Source organism: Sprattus sprattus, assembly GCF_963457725.1.
Source record: "Sprattus sprattus genome assembly, chromosome: 12".
Taxonomy (NCBI): Eukaryota; Metazoa; Chordata; class Actinopteri; order Clupeiformes; family Clupeidae; genus Sprattus; species Sprattus sprattus.
Genome location: NC_137910.1, coordinates 27487256 through 27504011, shown reverse-complemented (window position 1 = coordinate 27504011; position 16756 = coordinate 27487256). Strand labels below are relative to the sequence as shown.

Below are 16756 nucleotides of genomic sequence, written 5' to 3'. Positions count from 1 at the left end.
TGCTCTGTGTTCATTAAACCTGTCAGAGTGTATGAATAAACGGCTGGGTGCCAATCAAAATCACAACGCAAGAGTGGAGAACTACACCGCTACAAATGGTAGCTTATATTGATAAGCCTCGGAGGCTTTCAGATTGTCCATTGCTTTCCCATCTGTTGCTATGGAGTCCACAAAATACGCGCAAATCTCGCTGTAAATTATGTTGGGCCACATCGTCATGTTATCCTCCCAGTTCTGCACTGAATTCGGGTGGGGGATAGTAACGCCATCTCCAGTCAGAGTATTTAAACTGTGTTCCCATTGTAAGGACATTATTAGCTTACGATCTGTCTGAGAGTGGGCTGTCAAAGCTAGCATCATCGAAGTCATACAGTACAGTACATACATTCAATACAATTAAGCTACATTTGAGTCCAACTGCATGACCATTCCTACCCTACACTTACCCTTACAATAAAGAAGTGATCCTATTTCAACCATAACTTCATCTTAAATAATTTCTTTCTTTATGACATTTAGTTTATAGTTTAGACAGCAACTTTGACATCTATATTCAGCTGCATCCACTACATAATCTCAAACTTTATTTGTTGGTATATCTCCAAAAAGGCTATACAACATTAAAACATTTCTTAATGAAAAGGAAACATGCATCACAATAATACTTCAGTGTAACCTGTACCTATGTGGAGTGCAAATATGTCTTGCTATTGCACTACCCAACAGCTACACCTACGTCTGCTAACACTACAGAATGCATTATTCTTACGGGCACTGCACTTGTGTGTGTAAACAGCTTGTAATGACTAACAGGAAACGGAGGTACAAAATGGACTTTCCCTAATTGCAACAAATTTTCCCTTCATTGCAGATTAGAGATAATTTATTGTTTATGACTATTTATTTTGACTCCAAGCACTACCCAAATGCTATTTATTCCTCTTCAGATTAAAATGAGCTGTGTTTGCTATAGTCTCATATCTCCCTGTGACTGGTACTAATGTGTGCCTCTTTGTGACTGTAGTTTCCAGACCACCCATGTATTACGTGTACTCAACTGGCATCAGACGACTATCATCAATACTGTTGATGAAATGGCGTTTCCTAAAATGTGAAGGAGCAGTTTTAGGGCCCTAGTTTGTGTTTGGAGCCCTGTGATGGCGTGGCGTTGGGTCGGGGGCCTTTTTCTTTATTTATGTGTTCGCTCTGATTTCCTCCTCCAGACTCAGCACATAGGGGCCTGGCGCCCTGCCCGGCTGTCACGGCAGTCATGAGGAATCCGGTGTACACGGTGAGGAGTCACCGGGTCCACACCAGCAACAGTCCTTCAGTGGCCAGCCAGATCTGCCATCAGCACTCGCAGCACCCCAGGTACCTCATGCCAGCACCTCCACCTCCACCTCCACCGCCACCGTGGCTAGAAATATGTCGGAGGCGTGACGAGCACACACACACCCTCTCTCTCCCTCTTCCTCCCACCGCTCCTCTCACTTGGGCTGCTTAAAGATAATGACAGGCCATGCTGACGCCATGCCAGGCTGTTTTTCCACGTCCTAATGGCTGATGTAAGGTGCCTAACTCAATAATCAGAGCATGCCGGCTGCTCTTCTCACCTTACCTCTGAGGAGGAGCAGCGGAGGAGGAGGAGGAGGAGGAGGAGGAGGAGGAGGGGGGGAGATAAGAGAGCTGCTGTGCCAATGAAGAACATGCTGCTCCCGAGCACATTTCCACTGTGTTCCCCAACCACTAGCACATAGCCCCGAGGTGTGTGTGTGTGTGTGTGTGTGTGTGTGTGTGTGTGTGTGTGTGAGGCTGTGTTTTGCTGATTGAATGTGACCTGCTGCAGTCTCACCTTTGTGCAACCCTGCAGTCCCCAGCACCAAGGACGTCTGAGTCTGGACCTGAGCCAGAAGCCCAGCCACGCGCCCGACCTCTCCGAGTCATCTTCCCGCAGCAGCCGCTCCTCCCACGGCACCAACTCCCTGCCCCCCAGCACTCGCCTCGGTCAGAACCACACACAGACAGACAGACACACACACACACACACACACACACACCAAGCATTGCTCAGCCAGAGGGAAAAGGAGCAAGTTAAAGGGATTTTACATCTGTATGGAAGGGTGTACGGGTGCAGCACACTTCTGTTTCTTAACTGCTCTGCTATGTGTCTCTAAAATCTCTCTGCACCTCCATGGTCAGGTCATTCATATAAACACATACAGAAACGTGCTTAACACTCTTGTTACCTCCATCTTGCTGTCGCCAATATATAAAACTATAACTCATTGTTCGTGCCTTTATTATTGCATTCTTTCTTGTGGCAAAGCAATGAACATGAGCCTTTGAACAAGCTACCTAAAACAAATATGTAACACTATTTTCATTATTTGATTCTAATAATTGTATTGCTAAATGAATCAATACATTTACTGCTCATTTACTTTACTCTTTAACCTTATCTCTGTGTAGCCCTGGTTTGAAGCTATAGCCTTTATATTTAATCAATGTGATGAAAAGGTAAGGTTCAAGAATCCTTCTCCAAAACTTTTAGTAGCATTGTGATTATGTTATCATCAACCTTTATCGTCAAAATATGAGCCTGTTTTTTTTAATTATATTTGTGCATACCACAGAAGCATCAAAAAGAAAAATCCTTTGTCCTCTGCATTTAATAATCCAACATCTTAGGGTACATGCAGATTAAACAATTGCAATTCATACGTATTTCTCAATTATTGTTCATCAGGTTCAACAAATAATGTCCAGTTTCGCACTGAGAGGATCAAGCTTCCCTCCACGCCCAGATACCCACGCTCCATGCTGGGATCAGACCGAGGTATGTGCAACCTCCTGCTAGCCGCCGGAGTGGCTAACCATTGATTCTCTCATTGTTCTCATACATCATATGTTGTCATGATGTGATTAGTGCTGAGTGCAGCTGTGCTGCTGTCTTTCCCAGGCTCCCTGTCCCACTCGGAGTGCAGCAGCCCCTGCCTGATCACGCCCCCGCTGTCCCCCCACAACCTGGAGACGTCGTCCTTCGCCAGCAGCCAGTCTCAGGGCTCCATCTCCACCTCCACGCTGCCCCGCATCTCCGTCAGCCCCGTGCCCGCGGTGGAGCGCCGCAAAGACCGGTGAGGAGAGCCGCGCCCACTCAACCCCCCTCGGGGCATTACCAGCCCCAGCCCCTCGTTCCCACTGGTTGCCAGGCAACAGCACCCATCTCTTCTTCTCCGTTTCGACACCTCTGCGTGATCAGGCTCAGCAGGGAGAAAGATTCCCGGAGCTCTTGAGAGTGATCAGATTAGGACCAAAAAGCTGTTTGATCTCCTGGTTTTTCCTCCCTTTTTAAATGGTCACGCTTGAAATTGATTAGGCCATTGCTCACAGAGGGTTTGGAAGTGGGCCGCATGCATCATGGCTCCCTTTGAACTACTCTCCTGTCTTCTCACTGTGCTCCCATCCAAAACTTTGTCTCTCAGTCTTCTCGTGTTTGTTCATTTGTTTTCTTATCTCTGTCCCCGGAGTCTCTTGCACTGAATGAATTCATGTTCTGTCTTCTTCCCTCTCTCCTTCTCTTCCACCTTCCTCTCTTCCTCTCTTCCTCCTACCTACCTCTCTCCTCAATCTTTCAGATATCTGTACCGTAACCGCTCCTTTCTGAGAATCCCTCTGGCTGCTAGGCCGAGGTTCTCTTCTCTCAGGAGCCTGAGGTTGGTTCCTGTCTGCTGTCTCCTGTCTCCCACAGACAAGGAGGGGCCCAGGGGGGTGGGGATGGGGGGGGCGGTGGAGATGTGCTTTGTGTGCCTGATACAAGAGTTAGAGGTTTATTCCATGTGACTGGCATTTCAAAATTCAACAATTCCTAGCTGCAATATGCAGATTGCTGTTTTGTACCTCTTATTTTAGCCTTCATATAAAGACCCAGGATATTTAGCCAAAAGTTAAATGTAGTTCCTTATGTATGTCAAAGCTAACACAGTCTGGAAAGCCCCACACATTCTATTAGACTAGAAACATTATGTGGGTGCAGTCAGTAAGTCTGTAAAACCAGGAATTAAATCCACAAAGCATGTTACTGCTACTCAAAGGATTTATTTAGTGTTATTTAAGTTTGAATTATTGTTTATTTAGTAAACACAGTAAGTCTTGTGGTGATTGTATCCTCCTGTCTCTCTGAGACAGCTGATCACTTTAGTGCATATAAGTGTGTTGTGATTGTTTGAATATTATTCTACTATCCTACTTATGTCTGCTGGTGGATAGTAGTTTTTTTCTGTTTTAGTAATCGAGTTTTGTCACTGGGAGTGTGTGTGTGTGTGTGTGTGTGGTGGCTGAAATCCCATGTCTGAAGCTCCCTGTCTGTGCACATGTCTCTGAATCTCCTCCCTGTGTTGTTGAAGTGCTGCGGTGCTGCTGTGCTGGTGTAGCACCTAATGTTGCTTTTCCTGCGTGTGTGATGTCAAGCTTTGACATGAGTGGGCTGCACACAAGAAGCATTGTCCTCCGTGATGCTTCTCTGGCATGAGGGCGCTTGGCTTCTCTCCTCCTCATGTCTGCGCTCTGGGTCCACGACACACAGGAGCTCAGGGGAGCTGTGGAGGCGGGTCCTGAGAGCCCGCTCACTCATTGGCTGTTTCTCCGTTTGAAGGCCGTACCTGGAGGAGCCGCGGAACGTCATCGTGCACAAGGGCGCCGAGCCCCTGGGCATCTCCATCGTCGGCGGCGACAACGGCGGCATCTTCGTCTCCAAGGTGACGGGCGGCAGCATCGCGCACCAGGCCGGGCTGGAGTACGGGGACCAGCTCTTGGAGGTGAGTGGTGTTGGCGGCGCCGTGGCTGTCAGGGTGTCCACTCACCGTGACCACAGCATCACCGGACACTGTCACACACACCCGGCCCCTTTAACCCTATACCCTCTGCGGACAGTAGGCAGGTCCCCTCCCTGCTTCTCCATTCCAGCCACACAGGGATGTAAACACGTCCGAGTAACAGGAACGCTGGACTGACTGACCACAGAAGTCAACTGTGTGGTCTGTTGAATGATTCATTTTGATGTCTCTCTTTTTTTCTTCTCACCCTCTCCTCTCCTCCTCCTTCCTCCTGCTCTTCCCCTCTCCTCTCTTCCTCATCTCTGCTCCTATCCTCTCTTCTCTTCTCTTCCTCCTTCTTCCTCCTCTCTGCTCATCTCCTCTCCTCCTTCCTCCTCCTCTCTCCTCTCTTCCTCCTTCCGCCTCCTCTCTGCTCATCTCCTCTCCTCCTTCCTCCTCCTCTCTCCTCTCCTCCTCCTTCCTCCTGCTCTTCCCCTCTCCTCTCTTCCTCATCTCTGCTCCTATCCTCTCTTCTCTTCCTCCTTCTTCCTCCTCTCTGCTCATCTCCTCTCCTCCTTCCTCCTCCTCTCTCCTCTCTTCCTCCTTCCTCCTCCTCTCTGCTCCTTGCTCCTCTCCTCTCTTCCTCCTCTCCTCCTCTCTGCTCCTCTCCTCTTCTCTCTGCAGTATAATGGCATCAACCTGAGGAACGCCACGGAGCAGCAAGCTCGGCTCATCATTGGCCAGCAGTGTGACACCATCAGCATCATGGCCCAGTACAACCCACACATGCACCAGCTGGGCACCAACTCCCGCTCCAGGTACACAGGCTCAGGCTCCAAGCTTTAGGAAACATCTGATGGCCTTACCTGTATATGTTTGGAAGGATTGAAAATATGAAATAAAGATAAATTGGTTCAGACCAATGCACAGTTAACACAAGAAAGGAGAACACAGTTCCTGTTCCCACTCATTCCCTCCAAGTATCAACCTCAGTTTGTCTTTTCGGCAGCTCTCGTCTGGAACCCATGAGCACCCAGCCTACGCCCCAGGGCAGCGGAGCCACCACCCCTGACAACCACTCCAACATCGACACCCTGAGCGAGCAGGACGAGGGCACCCTCACCCCCTCCTCCAAACACACCACCCCCACCACCAGCCCTCACAGCTTCATCAGGTACCCCCCCCCCACATCCCCCATTCATTCCAATGAGACACTCAGACAGACAGACTTTGCCTGCAGCCCCTCTTGATTACGCTGTGTGCCAGAGTTGATTTTGTCTCTGGCCACTGCCTAAAGATGCTGTGAATCGATCGTTTTTTTGACATGCATCATTTGCCCTCAGGATGCCGTCGGATGTTTCCAGAAAGATCCCTGAGCCGAGGCAGGTGAACGTGAGGAGGGGGCAGGCCGACCTGGGGGTGCAGATCAGCGGGGGCAACCTCAGGGGCATCTTTGTGCTGGGGCTGGAGGAGGACAGTCCTGCACAGGGACCAGATGGACTGATGCCTGGAGACATGATTCTAGAGGTGCACGCACACACACACACACACACAAGCACACGCACACGCACACGCACACACGCACACACGTACACACGTACACACATACGCACGCACACGCACACGCACACGCGCTCGCTCGCTCGTATGCACGCACGCACACACACACGCTCACTCGCTCACTCGCTCACTCTCGCACACACTCACACACACTCGCGCACACACGCACACTCGCACACACACACACACACACACACACACACCCAAAGTAATCACTCCCGGGGCTTGGTTCTGCCTGCCCGTCCTCAGGCCAAAGCCACTTTTCTCCCTAGCCTATTGTTCTTCATCGATCTCCTCCTCCTCCTCCTCTTCCTCTTCCATTGTACACAAGCAATCTATTTGGGCTGTGGGGGAAACTTGTTCTATCCCAATCTGGCAGGGCTTGGCTGAGCGCTGTGCCAAAGAGTATTGCACAGAGCGCAGCGTAACTCAGGCTCTCTGTCTCTCTCAAGGAGCCCACATTAATGTCATTTCATCTCAGTCAGGTTCTATTTCTCTCAAGTGGAAATCAATCAGGGGGGCATTTCCACAAAGGAAGCCAGAAGTGGCCATTCTTCTCTGTGTATCTTTTTCTAGATGTGTGTTGTAGCTCATTGGCTTACAAAGGCATGGGGCGAGTAGTTAGCATGCTAAAGTCTCTTGCGTCTCTGGTCCTCTCTAGTACTGTGCTGTGCACATGAAGAATAAGACTGCAGAGGAGGCCTACCTGGAGATGCTGAAGCCAGCCGAGAGTGTTGCCTTCAGAGTCCAGCAGCGACTGGATGATTTCAACGCACTAAAAGACACTCCTGGAGATGGATTCTATATCAGGTACTAGACACACTCACGGTCCAGGCAGCCTTGTTATGCAGCATATGACTAATCCCCCTTAAGCAAACTAAAGTCTGTAAGCAGGACAGAGCAGCTACATATATAGACATCTGTGTGTGTGTGTGTGTGTGTGTGTGTGTATGCACTTCACGCTCATGTGAATCTGCAGTTAGATCTCAGCAGTCATGCTAGCTAGGGGAAATATCCCCCAGTAAAGATACCCCAGTGTTGATCTCTGTTAGTATGTCTGTCTTCTGGAGGAGTATGAGAGTTCTGTATGTATTAGTGTTGCCTACTCATCTGCAGAGGAATACTATATGCTTCATGTGTCAGACGGAGGGGAAGGATGTGAATAGTGGAACTTTTGTGGCTCCAAAATAGCCATGTTTGTTTTTGCCAAAGAGATTCCTGTGTGGCCAGCTGTCACGGCGGGCGGCTTTCTCCTCCTATGTGTGGGCTCATGATGTCAGTGGCAGTAAATACAGCGCTGCATATCCGCCTGTCATGAATGCAGACGCATGCTTAAGCATGAAGGATCAGGTTCTCTCTCTCTCTCTCTCTCTCTCTCGCCCCCTCCGTCTCTCTGCCATTCATCCCTCGCTTCCTCTCGTTTACCGCCCTCCTTCCTCAGAGCACTTTATGACCGGACCGCGGAGGCGGAGCTGGACCTGACTTTTAAGAAGGATGACATCCTCTATGTGGACGACACACTACCAAAGGGCAACTTTGGCACCTGGATGGCCTGGCAACTTGATGAAAATGCACAAACCATGCAAAGGGGACAGATCCCCAGCAAATACATGTGAGTGATCCATCCCCAATGACATGCACCCTAGGCACACACAGATCCGTCCCCAATAACATGCACCCTAGGCACAGACAGACGTGCAAACACAAATATCCATAAGAACTAGTGCTGTCAAAAGATTAAAATATTTAATCACGATTAATCGCATTTTTGTCATAGTTAACTCAAAATGAATCGCGATTAAATTAATCAAAATTAATCGCGATCGCAAATTTGTATCTATTCTAAATGTCCCTTCAATCATTTTTTTCCATCATTTTTATTTTATTTTAATGCTCTTATCAACATGGAAAAGTGGATTGGCTTGCTTTAAGCAATGTTTTATTTTATTGAAAAACAACATTGCCAAACATGGCGGTACAAAATAAAATTATAAAGTGCACATTTAAGATAAACAAGGACTCAGCCTATAGTGCAGAAGCTTTTATCATCAATTTCGCCGTATCGCGCTCATCATTCACTCAAACGTGACGTTAGCCTACTACACAGTTTGGGAGGGCAAAAAGAACGTTCATCTAAAAAAAATATATATATATAAATATATATTTTTTTTTACAACGCGTTAATCGCGCGGTAAAAAAATGAACGGCGCTAAAATGGGTTCGCGTTAACGCCGTTAATAACGCGTTAAACTGACAGCACTGATAAGAACATTTATAAAGTATTGTTGTTGTGTAGCTGGCCCTTTGGTTCACGTGTGTGTGTGTGTGTGTGTGTGTGTGTGCGCGTGCGCGTGCGCGTGCGCGTGCGCGTGCGCGTGCGTGTGCGTGTGCGTGTGCGTGTGCGTGTGCCTGTGCGTGTGCGTGTGTGTGTGTGCGTGCGTGCGTGCGTGCGTGCGTGCGTGCGTGCGTGTGTGTAGGATGGATCAGGAGTTCTACCGCAGACACAGCATGACTGACATGAAGGATGAGAACGGCTCGAGTAAGACTCTTTCGGCGGCGGCTAGGCGCTCTTTCTTCCGCCGAAAGCAGAAGCACAAGCGCAGCAGCTCCAAAGATGGCGGCAAAGAGCTGGTGGCTCTGGACGCCATCAGCACCGACTCCATCCCATTCCTGGACGGTGAGGAAGTAACCTTCAGACCTCTTCCATGCACTTCCCTGAACAGACTAGACTTTTGCTAGACTCTTTTGGGAAATTAGATTTGGGTTAAGACCTAGAATGACCTCGGCCTGGTTTTGTTGCAGACTTAGACATATGACCACTTTTATCTTCCAACTCAGGTGCTATTCTAGGCCCAGCTCCCCCAAACAACCCTCCTGCTCGTCCCTAGCCCCAGCTCAGTGTTGGAGCACACTGAGGCTCCCTGTGCTGCATGGAGTGACTGTGTTGTTTGTGTCTCTGCAGACTACGTGAGTCTAGCATACCAGCGGGTACAGAAGGTGGAGTGTGCCTCTCCCAGGCCCGTGCTCATCCTGGGGCCTCTGGTGGACGCCGTCAAGGACATGCTGGTCAAAGAGTCTCCGGGGAAATTCTGCAGATGCGTACTTGGTAAGGGTTGCCAGGCAACTCCCCTTCAACCCGCTCACTGAGAAGCGCCGGGTTGCAGCATGACCTCGTGTAGTCTATAGAAGCCGTGGGCAAACATTTCTCTCAGTAATTCTTGTTATGCAGTTTTAATTTGGGCTCTGGTCAGTCTAACATCTAATTATATTTCACCCCGTATTGTAATTAAATTGTTCTATGAGAGAGGCCCAATTATCTTTCACTTTCATCTATATCTATGGGAATCATTATTGTAGTCTTTAATGTACCAGTTAGGTATAAGTATGTGGTTGATTATTATACCACAGGAATGTGTTGGGGTATCTTTGTAGTGCATCAACATACTCCAGTGTCCCTCACTGCCCTGCCTCTTCATCCTCTTCACTCTAACCCCTGCCTCTTCATCCTCTTCACTCTAACCCCTGCCTCTTCTGGGGGATTTGCCCCATAAAACGGGCAGTATGATTCTGCTCCTTTGTGCTTCCTGCTGATTCCGTGTTTTCCCATGCTGCAGAGGTGATGAAGGCTTCTCAGCAAGCGATCGAGCGTGGCGTCAAAGACTGCCTGTTCATCGACTATAAGCGGCGCAGTGGCCACTTCGATGTCACAACTGTTGCTTCCATTAAGGAGATCACAGAGAAGGTATTCCGTGATGCTCCTTCACAAGTCATATCCCTTAAATGCTTCCCAAAGTGGTTTCTTGTATTGTCTGAGCTGTGTGTTCAACTGTACTAAAACCAGATGGGGGTGTAGTTTAGTCATACAGTCAGAATGCTACTGAAATCTCTTTAAAAACTGATTTTCCCCTATAGTTTGTCTGTTGATTCTTTATAGCACTGAGGTGCATTTGAAACCATATTTCTGTGTTGTTTCTGTGTACACTATGCTTGTCCTCATTGGTCCTGGAAGTGGAGCTTGAGTTGTCTTGTCATCTCTCTCTCATAGGACTCTCACTGTTTGCTTGACATTGCACCTCACGCCATTGAGCGGCTTCACAGCGTTCACATATACCCAATCGTCATTTTCATACGCTACAAAAACGCAAAGCAGATAAAGTAAGTGACCAGTCGCATCTCTCCCCTCACAACTCTATCCTGAAGTCTCTCGCTCCCTCTCTTTCCTCAAGTCTTTCGTTCTCTCTGTCCTTCTCTGTCTGGTTTTCATAAGACTAGCAGCTCCCCAGAGCTCTGGTACTAATGGATCAGAGAGGTTTTTTTCTTTGTTATCTACACAACCTTTTCCCCTTGTTTGTAAAAAAAAAAACCTCCAGTTATCCGCAGCTTGCTTTAAACAGTCTAATAAATCACAGTAGATATCAAGGGTGCCTTTCAGGTAAAGTTCCCAACCAGAAATTGATTTGAAAGCTCTGCACTTCAGTGCTTTAGAACACCTCCTCAGTGAGGGACCCACACCTCAGTCAGAGGAGACCTTGCTTTAGAACACCTCCTCAGTGAAGGACCATGAAAGAGAGAATATGTCTGTTGCTGCCTATGAGAGGTCTACGCACAATCTGTTTTTCCACTGAATATAGAGATGCATGTACCTTTGTTTTCAGTAGTTTGTGTGTCTCATCCAGAGCCAAAAAGCTGCTCTGAAAGTAAGTGCGTTCTGGCAGTACCTTCAGGTAACAGTACCACATATAGAATGCTGTATGCATATAGATTCAGGTTATCTTCTTGGCTTCTAATGTACATTGGCTGCTGTGAACCATGTTGCAAATCCCCACTTTTTACAGCTGATGAGCAAATTGGACTAGTTTCATCTTCAGTCCCAGAGGCTGCGAGACTAGCTTTCCCAAAGATCCTTAGGGTTAGCTTAGGTTTATGTAAATGAAGTCTCCAGCTGGAAATCTCAGGGAAGCCTTCAGTTGGCTTCCGCTGTGGAGAATGTCATATGCATAAGTCTTTTCCGCTCGCCCTGCTCATGTGATTGGACTGCCACGGCTCAGAGGCCGTGTGTGAGCAGGGACCTGCCTCTGGGTGCTGCGGTGAGGAAAGTGGGGCACAGACTGTTCTCCAGCAGTGCATATGGCAGAGCCAGCCAATGGGCAGCAGTCCCCGGGGCTATAGGACACTCTGTGCATTGGGCATCACTGGTGTGAAGACATATTGGCCTCAGAATATGGAACTGACCTTGAGGTTATTAATGAAATCCCAAGGGGAAGTGGCAGTCCTATAGGAGGTACTGGTGATGAACTAGCATGTCTCTTTCTGACTGGGTATCAACGCATACAGGGCCTACACTTGGTGGGCTAGCCCAACCAGTCTCTTCCTTCCTCTCTCTCTCACACACACTCACACTCTCTCTCTCACACACTCTCACACTCTCTCTCTTTCACACACGCCGAATGCCTCCCCCTCTCTCGGTCTCTTTATCTCTCACTCTCCCAGCCTACAGTCTCCGGTCCTCTCTGCCGCCCCCACACTTATGTAATCCCAAACAGCTGGAGATGGCTCCATTTTACAACTAATAGTTTTGGGGGTAAAGTAATTTGCTTAGTGTTGCTTGTCCAGCCACATCTTCTGTCAATTACACTGGTTCCAGTTGTCTTATTTCAACCATGTAATGTTCAGTTCAGACTTTTGATGTGTAGACAACTGTGGTTTCACAGTGATGTTCATGTGCTCTTCTGAAGGGAACAGAAGGATCCGGTGTATCTGCGGGATAAAGTCTCTCAAAAACATTCCAAGGAACAATTTGAAGTTGCACAGAAGATTGAGCAGGAGTATAGCAAATTCTTTACAGGTTTGGAGTTTTTTTTTTTATATGCATGATCTTTTGTTTTAATGCCATACAGAGACAAGAGAAGCTCAGTTAGAGTTAAGCTACCTGTTTGTCTCTCATCCTGTGTCCGTGTAAAAACTATTTATACGATCTCATTCTCTCCCCCTTCACTCAGGTATTGTCCAAGGTGGCACTTTGCCCTACGTTTGCACTCAGATCACCACTATAGTTGATCAGGAACAGAGCAAAGTTCTGTGGACCCCTCTTGGCTCTACATAGAGGTCTGAGAAGGTCCTGGAGGCTCACTGCCTTTCATCTGTGGTCACACACACACACACACACACACACACACACACACACACACACCAATCCTCACATGCACAGACTCTTAAAACAGATGTACATTCTAAAAAAAAAAAGGTACACTACAACCAACACTACAGTTCTAGTGTTTATTTTTCCTACTTTGTAATGTTGATAGAAGTTCTTGTTGTTGTGTGTGCAGAAACAGAATTATAGCACTGAAGTTTTATGTTTTGTGTTCATTTTGGTCTTCCCGATGGACATCTGATGTTTGGTAATGCTGCATCGAAGACATACGTTTACAGATATAAAAAGTCAAGTCAGTGAATTGTTATTTAATGTTTGCTTGAATGTGTACTTTTTCTCTATGTTACCCTAAGTGAAGTCTTTGCTAACCCAATGTCAGTCCAGCTCACACAACCATTGTACTGAATGGCTTGCGAGTGGCTTTTCTCTCATCACACATCACTTCCGCCACTGGCATCCATAAAAGTGTAAGGAAAACTGATCTATGGGGGGTAATAATGCATAGTAACTACTATGGAGAGGCAGAAACTTGAATATGAATGGGTATTGAGATGAAGAATGGAGTGAACGGTTTTACGGGCCAAATGGAAGTGCCTTAGGAGATCTCCTGAGCGTATGACAATGGCGTATTTGTGAGAGGTGGCCTATCCGGCCTCTTCAGAATGCACTCCAGGGCTAGACAGACCACTGTGTTTTCAAACAATCTCTTCTAACCACCACTAATCACATCTTTGAAAAGAAACTCATACTCGAGCATACTGAAGTACAAACTCGCATGTACTGTTCTGGGTGCAGTCGCCACTAGATATATATGAATATATTGTAAGTGTATTTTTGTGTAGGCCACAGGCCTATGAACATGAAGCAGTCAAACATGTCATGATTTTAAGCCTTTTTTTGTTATTCACTTTGTCTCCTTGTTTGTGGTTGTCAGTCACTTTTATGTGTTCCCCTTTTAAAATCAGAATGGAGTAGAAAAAGAGGTGCAGGGTTAATAAGTGGTTTTTCGTAAATCTGTTGCAATGTTATTTATTTTTTTATTGAAGAGGCACACTAATCCCCCCTCTCCCTATCAAGTCAAGCAACCCTTCTTCCTGCTTTCTAAGGCTGTGCCAAATCCTGTATGTCTCGTCTTCTGTTTGTTTTCTTTGGTTTTGCACCCGCAAACAAACCCCAATCTAGCAATTTGTAGGTTTCCAGTAGACCGTTTAAAAGGTACCTTCATTTTATGGGAAAACTAATATTTGAGTGTATCACACATATGTTCCTTGCATTTCATCAATGGCCTTTTATTCTGAAATTAAATAGCAAAAACATGTTCCTCATAGGCCTATATATTCTCATTTGAAAAAAAGGGATATCTTCTTGCACAGTTTTCAGTGGGGAAAACCTATGATCCAGCAGATGAGAAGTTGACTATTGTGTTTAAATTAGGCATATTGTTCAAGTAAAATGAATGTCTATTTTTCTTAATAGATAGCTAGCATTTGGTTCAAAAAAGAGGGATCCATCATGGAATGGTGGTATTTTTATAGAGAATGGCTAGATGACCGGTACTGTTGTGATTGGGATTGTCTTTTATTAAAAAAATGAACGTGATTTGTATGAAATGTTGCGGCATTAATAAAAGAATAAAAGTCCTTTTCTGTATCACATAATGTTATCTGATATGTCAAGATCCTAATGTATCATAATTCATCACTGTAGGGCCTTTTGTAGCTAGGAGAAATCTTGACCGATCTGGGTGAGAGGCTGCTTAATCAGTGCTGCTTCCTTGAGGTTCTTGATGAGCTGTCAGCAAAGAGGACTATGTGGTATTAATCGCTTGGTTTAGCCTGTGCGGATGTGAATTTAGCCATCTGAGTCATTGCAGCAGCTGAAAGTATAAGAGCCATAGGGCAGCCAAGCCCTGGTGAGTGGACCATGGGGCCAGAGGCACTCTCTGCCTGCTCGTGGTCTTCACCTGGGCCTGCCACAGACCCTACTCAAGCAGCCATACTGTAGCCGGCACCTTTCAAACTCCTTGAAGTGACATATGTCTTGCCTGTTAGGGTGCTACACAACGGAAACATTATTTAAAAGCCTCCCTTCAGTTTAATTCTGAGGAAAAGGGCAAGTAGTAGTTTAATATCTTATTCGCTGTAACATGAGCATTATAGATTATACCAATACATGTTATATAATACAGAGCATGGCGCCCACTTTTAACATTATTAAAGAAGATGGTCATGGTAAAGATGTTTCTTTATCTGCTTGATAGTAGATACAAATGAGTTCTCGCTTCACTGGGGAATATGCTCAGAGCACTCCGGCAGCGTACGGCAAGCCACTGCTTGTCAAGAGGAACATCTGTCACAGTGTTTTGTTGAACATTAGTTTGAATAACCATATGTGAAATTCTACACAAAGGGCTTAGATTTTATTTTTTATATCACTGATGTTCACTAAATGCTTCATATAGAAAGGAGTCTATAAGTTGCAATTGTCTTGTGTAGCATTGAACAGAATAACTGCTTATTTTGTCTCATAACTTAGTCAAACAAGTTGTGTGTACTTTCCTGTTCGTTTTTGTTTGACTTTCTTTGTAAGGTTAATAATTATTGACAAGGAAATAAGCCACTCTGAACTCTTGTTGAAGTGCTGTCTTTCAGAAATATGATTGAAAATTTTTAATGTATTTTAATTGTGCAACTAAATATTTACTATGATGCTGTGCAAGTGCTTGAAGGCCTTTGTATATTTTGTGACACAAAACAAAATGCAACAAAGAAGCATATGACAACATATAGATTGGTTTTGCTGAATTAAAATCTAGGCACACTTAAGTGTTCTAACAAAATTTAAGATTTTCTTTAAGACAGTCCTGCCCCCCACCAAAAACTATGTTTATGTTGCAACTTGCAGACCTTTAACAGTACTGTTACTTGTCTTGTGCCCCTTGTTTTGCTATTAATAAAGGGATTAAAACATGACCGTCAGTCTTCAGCTTAACTGCTCTCTTTTTCATCTGAATTGCATTCAAAAATACTGTAATGTATGGAAACTGTTTAATGATTAGCTTGATACATTGAAGAATGTGACCCATGGGCTAGGCTGTATTAGCAATGCTTTTACACTGTCTTTACTTTTTCTAAGTATCTTTCAGAAATTCACTGATTTTCATGGTCTTTAAAATATTTTTGTATGTTTTGTTTTGTAAAACGGCGTAATCCTAACTTGTGTTTGGCACATTCCTGTTTGCCCTCTTGTAGAATGGCTTTATTGTACCATTTTGAATGAATATGCTATTTCTTGAATAGTTTCTATAACATGAATTTGGCTGAAATATAATGATGTGCGTTATGGGAACTTACTGTATGTCACATAACTGTGTTCATGAGCGTACGTGAGCCCTGCTCTTCTCAGCGTTCATTATTATAGAGGCGGTGAGCCTTTAGGAGACAAGAGAGGATTCTCCTTTGGAAATGACCAGCTCTCTTCCTCGTGCTCACTGATCAGGAAGACCATATGAAGTGTAATCAAATCAGTCAGCTTTGCAGCACATACAGCTTACCTGACTAGGGTGTACCAGAGAGGGCATGCTGCCTTGTTAAGGTAAGGTTATACTGTATGTCCATCCACATGCATAGTCAATTAGTGGGGAATTTTAAGATTAACAGTCTCTAAATGTTTTTTTGGAGGGGAAATTAAGAGTGCCATCTGAAATGTTAAACCAGTGTTAGGGTATGTATGTCATCTTAGTGAAAACACTTGTTCCATGTTTAGTGATCCCACATGGAGTGTAGCCGTGCAGAGAGGGTAATGGCCATTGACCCTCTTCTGGGAACATGAGCAAGGGATGAGTGAAGCTTTGAGATATATAGTAGGAGGTGGAAGTATTGGGACAACTAAATAAAGATAATGGAGAGATTAGAAAGTCGGCAAAAGGAAATATTCAGTTTGGAGAGGGTAAATGATGTATAGTAGATAAATAGTCTCCAAGGAATCATCTTCACATGCATAGCTTCAAGTTAAGGTTAATGTATGTGAAATGATCAAATAAACACATGATTATAGTACTTCATTGTTCTTGCAAATAAGCTCTCAGGAACATTTAACGGTTGGTCATAGGGAATGTTATGAGAATAAGAAATTACATGTTTAGGATTATCTTCAGCCACAGATGTGCTGTTCCACAGGAATAAAATAAAATAATTTCCTTTTTGCCTCAGCAGCAGAAACAACGTGCTGC

General features: G+C 45.6%; 1 protein-coding gene across 4 annotated transcripts in view; it reads left to right on the top strand.

Moving 5' to 3' along the window:
* dlg5a (discs, large homolog 5a) overlaps positions 1-15334 on the top strand; it is a 45068-nt gene extending 29734 nt beyond the window's left edge. For 2 of the 4 annotated variants that reach the window (XM_080849202.1, XM_080849201.1), the window contains exons 18-34: positions 1224-1371; positions 1871-2004; positions 2747-2836; positions 2960-3134; positions 3636-3713; positions 4652-4814; positions 5496-5629; positions 5821-5985; positions 6155-6338; positions 7033-7181; positions 7813-7983; positions 8849-9048; positions 9334-9477; positions 9986-10113; positions 10417-10526; positions 12107-12216; positions 12371-15334. In XM_080849202.1, coding sequence (XP_080705328.1) covers positions 1224-1371; positions 1871-2004; positions 2747-2836; positions 2960-3134; positions 3636-3713; positions 4652-4814; positions 5496-5629; positions 5821-5985; positions 6155-6338; positions 7033-7181; positions 7813-7983; positions 8849-9048; positions 9334-9477; positions 9986-10113; positions 10417-10526; positions 12107-12216; positions 12371-12474 — 2387 coding nt within the window. In that variant the 3' untranslated portion in view covers positions 12475-15334. The remainder of the gene's footprint in view (positions 1-1223; positions 1372-1870; positions 2005-2746; positions 2837-2959; positions 3135-3635; positions 3714-4651; positions 4815-5495; positions 5630-5820; positions 5986-6154; positions 6339-7032; positions 7182-7812; positions 7984-8848; positions 9049-9333; positions 9478-9985; positions 10114-10416; positions 10527-12106; positions 12217-12370) is intronic. The other 2 variants (XM_080849204.1, XM_080849203.1) reach the window with 1 other exon arrangement.
* The last annotated feature ends 1422 nt before the right edge of the window (positions 15335-16756 follow it).